At 40.3% G+C, this 13,065-nt stretch overlaps 1 protein-coding gene across 1 annotated transcript in view; it reads left to right on the plus strand.

The window, feature by feature from the left end:
• The first annotated feature begins 3,607 nt into the window (after positions 1–3,607).
• DRD3 (dopamine receptor D3) overlaps positions 3,608–13,065 on the plus strand; it is a 48,761-nt gene continuing 39,303 nt past the window's right edge. The window contains exons 1-3 of the mRNA XM_074403502.1: positions 3,608–3,926; positions 8,303–8,451; positions 10,231–10,535. Coding sequence (XP_074259603.1) covers positions 10,266–10,535 — 270 coding nt within the window. The 5' untranslated portion in view covers positions 3,608–3,926; positions 8,303–8,451; positions 10,231–10,265. The remainder of the gene's footprint in view (positions 3,927–8,302; positions 8,452–10,230; positions 10,536–13,065) is intronic.

Here is a 13,065-nt window from a genome sequence, read left to right on the forward strand (position 1 = left end):
TAAACCCTAAGACTATCTCAGATGGTCCTCATCTTACCAGATCTCATTGGAGAGGAATGGGGGCTAAGGTTGAGAAGAAATAACCATACTGCCGGAGCACTCACTGCATTTGCCAAATTACATTTACACTTTTACCACTTGAGGTCTGATTTGAGTGAAAAACATACTAAGAGGATAATCTTCAGACCTGATCAGTATCCATGCAATTTAAGATCATCATGTTAATCAAATCTTCCAGGTCACAGTAAGAAATGCGAGTTATAATAAGACATAGAAACAAATGTTCATCTATTCATACAGGTCCTGCAAATTGGCTCCCCACACTGCTTCATTTGGTCTCCATACTGTTCTGGTGAGAGGGAGCTCAGTGGGGGTTTGAAGTGGTGTGAGAAACTCATGTCGTACTCAAAGGTCGGTGCTCAAGGCAAGGTCATTCCATGGAGCAGCATTTCAAAGACAAGAAGAGAATATTCCCACCACAAACTTTACATCAATTTCCTTTTAAACAAAATCCCTGAGTAACCATACATATCAGAAGCTCAGTATCTCTCCACTCTTTCTCTAACTTCCCACTTCAAGTTCAAAACATAAAGACTTTCCTGATGAAGGGCCAGCCATTGGCTAGTACATGAGAATGTTCCAGCCATGCTATTGAGATGGAGTTTCTGGAAGGAAGGCGAAGAAAATGACCTACATTTTTCTTGATTTCTACCCAGGCGTATCTGTTCTGTAGGCATCCTGGAGTTCTTCCCAGAAGGCATATCTCAATGCCAGTCATGAATAACGGTTCCATTTACTTAAAAGAATAAAACTACTTGGTGTTGTATGAATGGAAAGTGTCACATAAAAGAAGCAATTGCTAATTCACCTATAGTGAAGTCCAGAGAGAAAGGATCACCTCATTTACCTGGCTTCTCTTCTATTTCCACACCAATCTTTCCCCATTCACCATGGGGGTCAAGGAGTCTACCAGAGAGAGCTGAGTTGGGACAGAGCCGACTGCCTAGATGTGTGATTTTAGGCATGCTAGTTCATTTTCCTGTCTCTTGTTCCTACATAGAATTAGAGTAAGAGTCTATATCCATCTTTATCTTCCTTTTAATTTTGCCAAAGAAAGGCACTAAAAACATGCTGAGGAGTATCTTGCCAGCATTTATAACTGCCCTGGGAAGATAGGATATGTGTTCTCAATACAGAAAGTCTACAAATAGGTTTCTTCCTACTACATCCATGCATTATCAAGATAGCATAATCATTAGGCACAAAATCTTCAAGTGTTAAAGAAAATAAACACAGGATACTGAAAGGTAAAAACTTGTTGCTGAAAGTGAGCGATATGAGGTTAACTCCTTAGAAGGCCTCTGCTTCCTTCTGCTCCCACACCAGCCTGACATTAATCCCTGCTTTTATATGTCAGACAAGCCAATCTTTAGCAGTGCATATTCTTTTGGTCCCCTTTTCTGAGGGAAGAAAAGCCTGGGGGTTCACATTCAACCCAGGAGTTCTAGTCTCAGGGCATACTCAATATATTTATGCCATATAACTAATACATTTATGCCCAGTAAATTATGGGCAACCTTGGATATGACATATAATCTCTCTAAGCCTCTGTATTAGTTTGCTAGGAATACCATAACAAAATGCCACATGCTAGGTGGATTAAACAAGAGAAATTTATTTTTGCACAGTTTTGAAGGGTAGAAGTCCAAAATCGACAGGTTGGCAGGTTTGGTTTCTCCTGCAAGACCTGTCTCCTTGGCTTGCAGACAGATGCCATTTTCCTGTGTCCCTTCCTCTGTGTGCACATTCCTGGTGTCTCTTCTTTTTCTTACAAGGAAGCCAGCCATACTGGATTTGGGCATGCCCTACAGGCCCCATTTTTACTTAACTCATACTTTAAAGATCTTACATCCAAATACAGTGATGTTTTAAGGATAGGGTTTCAACATATCAATTTTGGAAGGACACCAATTATCCCATAACAGCCTCTGTAAAAATAGGCATCATGAAAATTGATGTAAGATGCAAATAAGGGCCGGGCGCGGTGGCTGAAGCCTGTAATCCCAGCACTTTGGGAGGCTGAGGCGGGTGGATCACGAGGTCAAGAGATCGAGACCATCCTGGTCAACATGGTGAAACCCCATCTCTACTAAAAACACAAAAAATTAGCTGGGCATTGTGGCGTGTGCCTGTAATCCCAGCTACTCAGGAAGCTGAGGCAGAAGAATTGCCTGAGCCCCGGAGGCGGAGGTTGAGGTGAGCCAAGATTGCGCCATTGCACTCCAGCCTGGGTAACAAGAGCGAAACTCCGTCTCAAAAAAAAAAAAATGCATATAAGAACATAATTTACAAAATGATTTCTAAATCATCTAAATGTTTTCTAAATATAACTATATACAAATGTATTAATATTATTGTCATTATAATTATTATTCTCTCTGACATATTATCAGTCTTCTGGGAAGTTCAAATTTTCTACCTTTGGAAGACTATACCATAGTGTTTAAGAGAATTAGGATGTTTAGATCCAAATCCTGGGTCTGCCACTTGTTAGCTGTGCAACTTTCAGACATTACACTAACCTCTCTACGCTTTAATTTTCCTATCCATAAAATAAGGATGGTAAAAATAGTACCTACCTTGTAGGGTTGTTGAAAGGATTAAAAGGGGCAACGCATTAAAATGACTGGCTAAAAGTATATGCTCAATAAATGATGGTTGTGATCAATAGCAGTATTTAGAACTTGTTGATGCTGCTGCTTTCTTTCTCAGCCAGCAGAGGTCTCCATCACAGTCAAATGAGAAATAGCTTCCCCATGACTGCACTGCAGTCCAAGCACATCCACTGTTGGCAGAGAAAATAGCGGAAAAATTACCACATTGCCTAAAAGAAGGAGAAAAAAGAAAGAGAGAGAGAACAGGAAATGATTAGGATTTCACAGTAAAATGTAAGATGAACAGGTGACCATAAATTAGGATTGTTTATGTTCTACTACTGACTTTCACTGATACTGCCCTTGGTTGCATCTCACTTTAGCTTGTTCTAAATCAATTTTTAAAACGGTATATATATATATCATAGAGAATCAGTAAGAATGAACTGGCAAATATTTGTAAAGTTCTCTGAAAACAAGAAGTGCTACTACGTAAACATTTAACATGTCTTACAGTATTAAGCTTATTTCATCTTTATTACCAGTTATACGCCATGCCTCAATTTTGCTACCTTTGTAATATGTTTCCTTTAACCTTCTTTTCCCAGACAGGCTTACACCTCCAAATTCAATTATCCTGTCAATTGTGTTTTAAATTGTACTGATTTCCATTAACCAATTGTGGTATCAATTTGATGATCTGTTCCTTCTTCATCTTTACACCCACCAAAATCTGGAAAGGCAATTAAACTGAGGACGGTGAGAGTTATTCAAGAGAAATTGAAGCATAAAGGTAAAAAGAGTGGAAAAACTAATATTAAAAAGAGCACTGAGGGGAAAATACACATGTACTAAAAAGCACAGTACCAGAGCAGATAGCGACAAAGAGGAAAAGAGGAGAGCGAGAGAGAAAACTGATCCTGCTTATGCCTACTCCATCTCTCTTTCAGCACCAAGGACAGAACCTCTGAACGGCTGACCCAACCAATGCTCAGTTTAGGGTCCCTCCCAAATCCTCTACAGAAAATCGATGCATTCGAAAGCAGCTATGAAACATGCTCTAAGGTCTAATAGGAAAGCTGGAAAAGCAGCACTCAAGTAATTTCACCTTGGAGGCAAAAATGGGTGATTTCTTTCTATTCGTTTGCATAGTTTCTGAGTCCTGAGAAAAGCAAAGTTTGCTTTGCTTGGGTATGCCTGCTGTCAGTAAATGGCTGCAGGAGCTGAACTGGTAAACTCCTCGGTCTCCGGAGATCAGAAGAAAATTTTAGGGTAAGTATTTTTCTTTTCGTTTCTAATTTAGTACATAGTATTTTCCTCAATGTTATTTAATCAGCTTGGGGTTCTGTGGATCTCTAAAAATATGCATTAAAACTCAATACCCACTCTTATTTAAAAACCAAAGCCTTGGGGAAATGGTTTTGTTTTTCTTATAAGTGGTTGGACAGTAGAAATCTTTCCTATTCCTTTTTCTTTTCTTTTATTCCCCAAAATTGTATCCTTGTGGGCTCTAGAAGCTATATCAAGGAAGAATTAAAAGATGGGAAATAAAAAGCTGTTATTTCCAGGATTTGTATGGAAGTTGATTGTATTCCTCTTAAGGATTTTACTTAATTGTAAGGGTCTGTTATTTTAAACTCCTCAATTCAGCACCCTGGCAATTCAGAGCTGAAGGTTTGGAGAGGCACTATTTTCAATGGTCTATTTAAAGACAGGCTGTTTCTAAGTCAGAATCCAATTATTCCCAGCAGAGATATGTAGTACTTGAGATGATGATTGTGTATGTTTCCTTTGATGATGATATATGATTTTTAGGGTATTGTTGTTATTTAATTGTGAGACTTCCATTACTTGCTGTAGCTTACTGGGGCAACAGAAGTCATTGCAATTAGGTGTTTGTTCCAGTTCATACATTTAGTTTAATTGAATACCATCAAAATGCATGCATGAATAATAATGCAGCAATAGCAAAGTGAAACTTGGAATCTAAACTCATTGTGCATGCCTGTTTCACTTTATAGGTGAAGCCCTTTGCTTGCTGATACTAAAATATCTGTAAAATGTCTGTCCTTAGGTGAGAGTGAAGACCCACTACTTGACATGGCACTGGAATCTCTTATAGTCAAAGAGAAGTAAAGACAATGTGAGAAAGATTCTTACTCAGGCACTTATTTATTTATAGTTGAATATTTTCAAGGGTATGTATGGCTAGCAGTGAGCAAGGGTATTGAGCAAGGAAAATACTGACAGTATCCAAATGGGTGTCCAATATTAAAGCATCCATACAGAAGGCTGTTTATTATGGAATATGCTTTAAAGCAAATACCAGTTTCTACTCAATAGCAGATTCAATTTCTAATGCATTGAAGTTTGTCATCAATTAATATTTGCTTATTGATTGATTTATTTCCTGAGTTCCCCATTTTATCTCTGATTAGAATGGTGGGATGCTCAGTCCTTAGAGGTTTTGATAGAAAGTGAGTAGGCTATGCTTCACTAGACAGGTTTATTGAGGGGGAAAAACTATTATCTTAGCTACTGGACCTAAGTAACCAGCAATAGTTTTTCTCTGTACATTTACCAACAGTGTAAATGTGCCCAAATACATAAACATGCTATGTATTGCAATGCATTTGTGAATCTTTTCTAGGAAAATAGGCAGCAATTTGCAAGAAGAAAGTAGCATAGAAATGCTAAAGACTATCTCTAATAATAATAACAATGTAACTCCCACTGGCTCTATGAGCAGTGTGCACCTGCATTACTTCATCAAACCGAGTCAGGTGATATGCATAAGATACCCTGAACAAATGAGATTTTAAAATTAGTACCCATTTCACATTTGTCTGTCTCACCCCAAAAGTGGCATAGTTAAGAACATGAACTCTGGAATCAGATAAAGCTTGGGTTGAATCAACTCCATCATTTACTGGTTTGTGGCCTCACCGAGATACTCAACCTCTCTGTGACTCACCTGTTTTTTCTAGAAAAATTGGTATGACTTTAGTGCATACCTTCTTCATCAGGCTGTTGTGGGGTTGATGATAATGCTTATAAATTTTAGCTATAATTATTAATTTTATCAGGCAATATAGCAAGTCCGAATTATAGCCCAGATCAGAAAAGCTCTGGTGACTGGTAGTCAGGAGGTGTCTGAGTAAAAGATTAGAGATGGCAATAGCCAAAGACCTGTGAAATGAGTGAAGATGTGGTCATGGAACCCTGCTACTTAAGTGTTTTGTTCTTGGTTGAGTGAAACCCATCTCAACTTGGGAATGAAAGTTTTGTGGGTTTTTTTTTTTAACTTTGAGACAGGATCTTGTGCTGTCACCCAGTCTGGGCTAGTACAATTATACTGCAGCTTCTAACTCCTGGACTCAAGCAATCTTCCTGCCTCAGCTTCTCGAGTAGCTGGGAATACATTAGAAAAATTATTTTCTTTTAATTTATTTTTTTAAAGATGGAGTTTCACTATGTTGCCCAGGATGGTCTCAAACTCCTGGCCTCAAGTGATCCTTCCACCTCAGCCTCCCAAGGTACTGGGACTACAGGAATGAGCCCCTAAGTCCAGCTGGGAATAACTGACATCAACTTCCATACCTAGCATAGACACATTAGATAATTGTGAGTTTGGTATTTAAGAATGCCTGAGATAAAGCTTGGTTCAGATGAGTTCCTGACACATGGTGTAATCTTGAGAAAGTAATTGAATCTCTCTGTCTCACTTTGTCTCAGTTTTTTTAATCCATAAAAGAAATATGTCAGTATCCACCTTTAGGGCTCCTATAACTATTAAAATGCACATAAAGTACTTGTATCTGACACACACTAGTAGCCCAGATGTAGTTGTCTTTATCTTCATTTGTTCTCTTACAGAAAGAGAACAAATAATTAAAACTCTGTAAGTCTTAATGAGGTGCTAAGGAGGCACCCCACAAATGTTTCCAGAAGACTTATTCAGCACTGAGAAACTGAACAACAGCAAAGCAGGACAAAATCATAACTGATGAGGACCTGACCACTCTCTGTTCCTCTGACTTTTTAAATAGGTTATGCACTCACTCTGAAAGATGGCAGAACACACTATAAAGAACAAGATAAATCAATACTTTGTAAGGAATTTAAAAGCTCATTAAAATGTGTAAGTAGTGTTATATGTAATGAATCTTAAAAGAATGAAGTAAGGAGTAATATTCTAGTTGTCTGCCTCCTCTACTCTTTTACCTCCTCTCCACCATTTGCTGAGGTTACCATGAATGTCATAATTTCCAGGTTCACGAGATACTCTATAATCACAGCTTATTTAACTCTTCACCTATTCCCACCTTTCCCTTAACAATGAAAGTGACGATATTTCTGGTGCTCTGTGCCAGACATTATGCTAGAGTGATGATTCTCAATGGGGAGAGCAATTTTGCCCCCCACCCCCCACCCTGGGACATTTGGCAACATCTAGAAGCATTTTTGATTGTCTCAATTTGTGGGGAGGGGTGTGCTACTGGCATCTAGTGCACAGATGTCAGGATGCGGTTAAACATCCCACAATGCACAGGACGACCTACTCAACAAAGAATTTTTCAGCCCAAATTGTCAGTAGTGCCAAATTTCATGTATATCATTTCATTTGATCTTCATAATAACCCTAAGGAATTGATAGGATTATCCCCATTTTGCTGATGAGAAAACCAGCCTATCATTGTAAATTACTTAGAGAGTGACTGAGTTAATGACTTCTCTAGGCTGTTTGCTTCTTCTTATCTGAGACCAGTTTCCCATCTGTTAGCATATCTAATGGAGGGGAAAAGAAAGAAGAAAGCCCAGCTCAGTTCTGTGTTATATAAGCAACTCTTGTTTGGGAAAAAAAAAAAAAAAAAAAAAAAAAACCTAAGCAGGGAGAAAGGTGAAATAATTAGCTGAGAGGCAGAGAGTAATCTAGCATCTCAGTCATCTTTGCTTTCATCTCCCACATCCACAGCTCTTCCGAAACTACCTGGACAATCACGGTTTAACCCACCTGCTGTTATAAAGGCTCTAAGATCAGATGTGGAAAAAAATAAATTAGAAATCAGAAATCCATGCAACTGAGAGTCCAACATCAGGCTCAGAATTTATTTTCAGAGTTGAGGGTTTCCCTTCATATAATTAGCTGCTGGCATTCAGCTATACTATTTTTAGGTAGCTGTCAAATCTCTTGGTAGGCAAAAAGTCCGGCAAAAGGGTAACAAATATTCAAAGGTTTTATGCCTCTCTCTTATGTGGCAGGTAAGGTGAAGCTAAGACATTAGCTTCAGACCCCAGAAAAGAGGGATTCTGGCCACTGTATTCCAAAGTGGCCCAACTGTGAAAGGGAAGACATTTGGGCCCGAGCCTGCCTTAAAAGTGGAAATATCCTTGAACAATCAGAAAACATTGTATTTTTTCAAAAGCTCTTGGCAGCTGCATTGCTATCTCCAGGGTAGCAGCCGCCCTCCTCTGAATAATGAGAAAATTATAATTATTATCAAGAATTATTATTATGTTTTAAAATACATTGAGTGCAAACAGTGTGCCAAGATAAAGGACAATTTTTTTAAACAATTCTCTAAATTCATTCCAAGTTGGTCACCCTTTTCCAATCATTTGTTCATTTTAACTCTTTCACATTTCAGGCTGAAACATTTCAAAGTGAGGTACAAAATGACAGCCATGATTAGGCCCATCTCCTAATCAAGCTATAGATACGTGGCTTGAGGGCCAATTCTACCCACCAAGCCAGCCTCTACTTCTGCCCGGGCCTGGAGAGAGAGTTCCCATAAAGGTCCGTATGTACCATGTTTAAATATTTTAAAGTTGTAACCAACAAGCCACTGAGTGAAATGTTTAATCTTCCCACCTTGATGAATACACTTCGTAACAATGTGGAAGGCCAGGTTTGAATGGAAGATTACAGGACCCTTCAGCATTCCACAAAATGTGACCATGAAGGAGAAGCTGGGCCCTCACGCCTAACCTGCTTCAGGGACCATGTCCTCTTCTCTTCACACCTCAGGCTACATAGGATCTATTTGTTTGAACTGTAACTGAAAGCTACCCACTTGGCCCCAGGGACCCTCCACATTTATGGCATAGTCTACCCTCAGGGTGACAGATTTAGAGTGAGGCCCATGACGCCCTGGAAACAGGCTCTGAGCAGTTTGGCAGAGAATTCTGAGTGTGGTCTAGACAAGGGTATAAACTTAGCAAACCTTCTCCTTGGCACTGTGGGAGGTTACAGCATCAATCCTGTAGAGGCGTAGAGGAATAACAGTAGAGGGTGCCTTAGTCCTTGTGGGCTGCTATCACAAAATGCCATAAACTGGGTAGCTTATAAACAACAGATATTTGTTTTTCACAGTTCTGAAGTCTGGGAAGTCCAAGATCAAGGCACCAGAAGTTTCAGTGTTTGGTGAGGACCTGCTTTCTGGTTCGTAGATGGCTGTCTTTCTCTATGTCCTCGCCTGGTGAAAGAGACTAGCTAGCTCTCTGGGTCTCTTTTATAAGAGCACTCATCCCATTCATGAGGGCTCTGTCCTCATAACCTAATCACTGCTCAAAGGCCCCCACCTCCTAATGCCATCATATTCGGAGTTAGGATTTCTACATATGAGTTTAGGGAGACACAAACTTCAGACGATAGCAGAAGACCAGAGTGGGCTCCTTATAGCACAGAGCCTGGGGCAAGAGTCACTTTTGCTTGGGTTTCAGGGTTACACTGTAAGTCACAGGCCTTATGTCTTCCTCTAGACTTCAGAACTGTGAGAGGATACATTTCTGACCTTTGTAAATTACCCAGACTCAGGTGTTCTGTTATAGCTACCCAAAATGGACTAAGTTAGGTGGGTTTCATCATTCCCGCATTTTACACGGGAAGAATCTGGAGCTCAGAGAGGTAAAGTAATAAGCAGAAGGTCCCAGAGTTAGGAAGCATCAGAGCTGGGATTGTAATCCTACAACAGCTTCCCGTCCTATTCAGAGTTCAAGCATGGTACTTTCCATGGCACTGCACAACCTCTCTACCACGCCACCTCCACTATTCTACTCCTGCCTCACTTGGCTCCAGCCTCACTGGCCTCCCTCCTATGCCTTCTATGTGCTAGCTCTTCCTGCTGGTACCTGCTGTTCTCACTGCTTGTACTGCTATCTTATCAGCTATCTGCATGGTCTGCTTCCTGATCTCCTGCAGGTCCTGACTCAATTGCTGATTTCTCCATGAGGAGTTCCTGATTATATTCAGACTTATTCACCCACATACACACAATCTTCACCCACTACTTACCCACCTCCCTGATTTGTGTCCAATATACATATCATTATTGAACATACCACATCTTTTATTTATCTTGTTTATTGTCTGTCTTCTCCTCCAGAATGGGAGCTTCAAAGGGGAGCAATTTTTATCTGCTTTGTTCATTGCTGTATCTCCAACTCTCACAACGGTCCCTACCTTGTAGAAAATGCTCCATAAATATTTGTTAATGCAGTAAATCAAAACATGTAACTAAGCAACCAAGCCCCAAAGAGTCTGATTTTATTAATATTGTTTTCTGTCTCCTCACAGGAAGGCCCTTGGCATCACGCACCTCCCTCTGGGCTATGGCACCTCTGAGTCAGCTGAGTGGCCACCTGAACTACACCTGTGGGGAGGAAAACTCCACAGGTGCCAGCCAGGTTCGCCCACATGCCTACTATGCCCTCTCCTACTGCACACTCATCCTGGCCATCGTCTTCGGCAATGGCCTGGTGTGCACGGCTGTGCTGAAGGAGCGGGCCCTGCAGACTACCACCAACTACCTAGTAGTGAGCCTGGCTGTGGCAGACTTGCTGGTGGCCACCTTGGTGATGCCCTGGGTGGTATACCTGGAGGTGAGTAGACTTCTGGCACATGCTGCCTCTATGACTGTGCTTGTATTTGTCTTCCCTGAGTTCCCAGCCTTCAGGGTTCAAAAGATTCCCTGAATAGTCAGGAACTGAGGAAGGAAGGAGAGCTCTCATTCTCCCTTTAATGAGAGAGCCAAAGCTCTGGAAAACAGCCGCCATCTCGTCCCTTACCCACATCAGAACCAGGGAGCTGAGAATGATTCTGTTCATGGGTCTCCAATGTTCAGGTGACTAGATCTAAGTGATGGGACTCTTCCTAATATGGCCTCAAGTTTATTCTCTGTGTCAGATGCATCTCAATGACATGGTGGGCCAGGTGAGGCAGTCCAGAAGGCATCTTTACCAGTGCTCAATGTATATAAGGGTGTTGTGCAGGAGGGATGTGAGGCCAGGGGAAAAAAGGAATTATAGAAAAAAAATTAGTGAACCTAGGGAAAGATAGAAAGAATGGCCAGCAAACAGATCAGACTTCCTTGGATGGCTCGGTTACCCTCCCTCTTTGCTCTTTCTTCCTGGGTACCAGCTCTCTGTAGACTCTGCTACCAAAGGAACAGACAAAATCTTCAAATTTATGTTTTCCATGTGTCCATTAATAGTACAGAGCCTTTGCCAGACAGATAGTGCCAAGATCCTGGAGAATTCTTTTGGGGAGTAACATTTATTAAATTTAAAAGTATTGTCATTTGGAAGTGCAAAACAGAGTCAGGTGGTGGTCAAGAAAAACCCCCATTTGCTAACAAGAAAATCAGGGTGACTACATCTGTTCAAAAAACAGATATTCTTACCAGGAAAATATGCAATTACTTAAGAGATGAAAATAAATAAATAATAAACCTGAGGCTGGGCACGGTAGCTCACGCCTGTAATCCCAGCACTTTGGGAGGCCGAGGCGGGTGGATCACCTGAGGTTGGAAGTTTGAAACCAGCCTGACCAACATGGGGAAACTCTGTCTCTACTAAAAATACAAAATTAGTTGGGTGTGGTGGTGCATGCCTGTAATCCCAGCTACTTAAGAGGCTGAGGCAGGAGAATTGCCTGAACCCGGGAGGCAGAGGTTGAGGTGAGCCGAGATTGCACCATTGCACTCCAGACTGGGCAACAAGAGTGAAACTCCATCTCAGAAAAAAAAAAAAAAAAAAAAAAAAAAAAAAAAAAAAACCTGCATATACTATTAATATTTCTCCTCTGCACTGTGTGTCATTTTAAAGAGGTATCCAATGAAGGATAAAAATGATGCTATGATTAAGAGAAATTAAGATTCATCAAATTAATATCTCAGTTAATATTGATAGTAAAAGTGACAGTTAATTAAGTGTGACATATCACGGGAGAGCAAAAACCTTGTATATAGACTGCCTATGCTAATGCCTATGTTAAAGAATGGCTGGGAACTAAAATTAGACTTATGATCTCAAGGGGGAGACATAAAGAAAAAAGAAAATAGAGAAATAAAAGGAAAAGAAGGAAAACAGCTAGGCTGGATAGATCTAAAGGCTAAGGGAATACTTGAGGGAAAAAATATGCATTTATTCTTCCCAGTTAGGAGAATCCTAGTTGGGAGGGTGAAGGGTCTTATAATTATCTTGATTTTTCTGGCAACCCAATAAGTCTGAGTCAACCTTGAAGTCAGACACTAGGTCTTTGTTCTTCGTTTACTGTAGCCTAAACATACTACCTGGCACACAACACATGCTAAATGTTTTAACATTTGATATCTAAATGATGAAATAAATCTTCTCTGTAACGTATGCATTATACAGGCTATTTCTGCTAATACCATCTGCCTCTCTATCTATTGTTACAGTCCCACATTTTGGGGTGAGGACTTTTGGGGATGAGCTATGTGTTATTTTACATCAATAATAATGAGAGTGAAAAAAGTTTAGAATCACGTGATATTTCTGTTCAAGAATGAGGCACTTTAGGTGCAACAAGCCAATATGAATTGGTCAATGACTCCCAGCACTGTCACCATTCTCCTAAAATGTTTTTGTCCATTTCTATATGTTCCAAGGATTCTTAAGTCACCCAGAAGGATGAATGTCAGAAAGAAATGTAGGCAATGGATCGTCATTCTAATGAGATTTTTATTCCCTCTAAGATAAAACCAGGCTTTTGGTGTCTGTAACAAAGCCACTCACGGCATTAATTGGCTATGTATTTGTGATTACTTCTAGGACTCTGGTTGGACCATACTGGAAAATGTCTGTATATATTGGTTTAGGAGACAGACTTTTCCATGCTACCAACCCATGGCATCCACTTCTAGCCATACCTTCTGATATAGTGGTGTTCCTATTTTACTGCTGAGCATAGACGGGCAGCTGAAACTACAGAAAATGACAGGAAATCTTGCCAAAGACCTTAATGGACTCAATGCAGTAGTACCTTTAGGTTTCCTGCCATGAACAGCCCTGATGGAGTTCTTGGTTTCTCCCCATAAAAACCGTAATACGATGCCCTCTGTCCAACAGGTTATTTGGTGTAGGTGCTCAGTGATCAAGATCATAATTT

Source organism: Saimiri boliviensis, chromosome 8 (assembly GCF_048565385.1).
Source record: "Saimiri boliviensis isolate mSaiBol1 chromosome 8, mSaiBol1.pri, whole genome shotgun sequence".
Lineage (NCBI taxonomy): Eukaryota > Metazoa > Chordata > Mammalia > Primates > Cebidae > Saimiri > Saimiri boliviensis.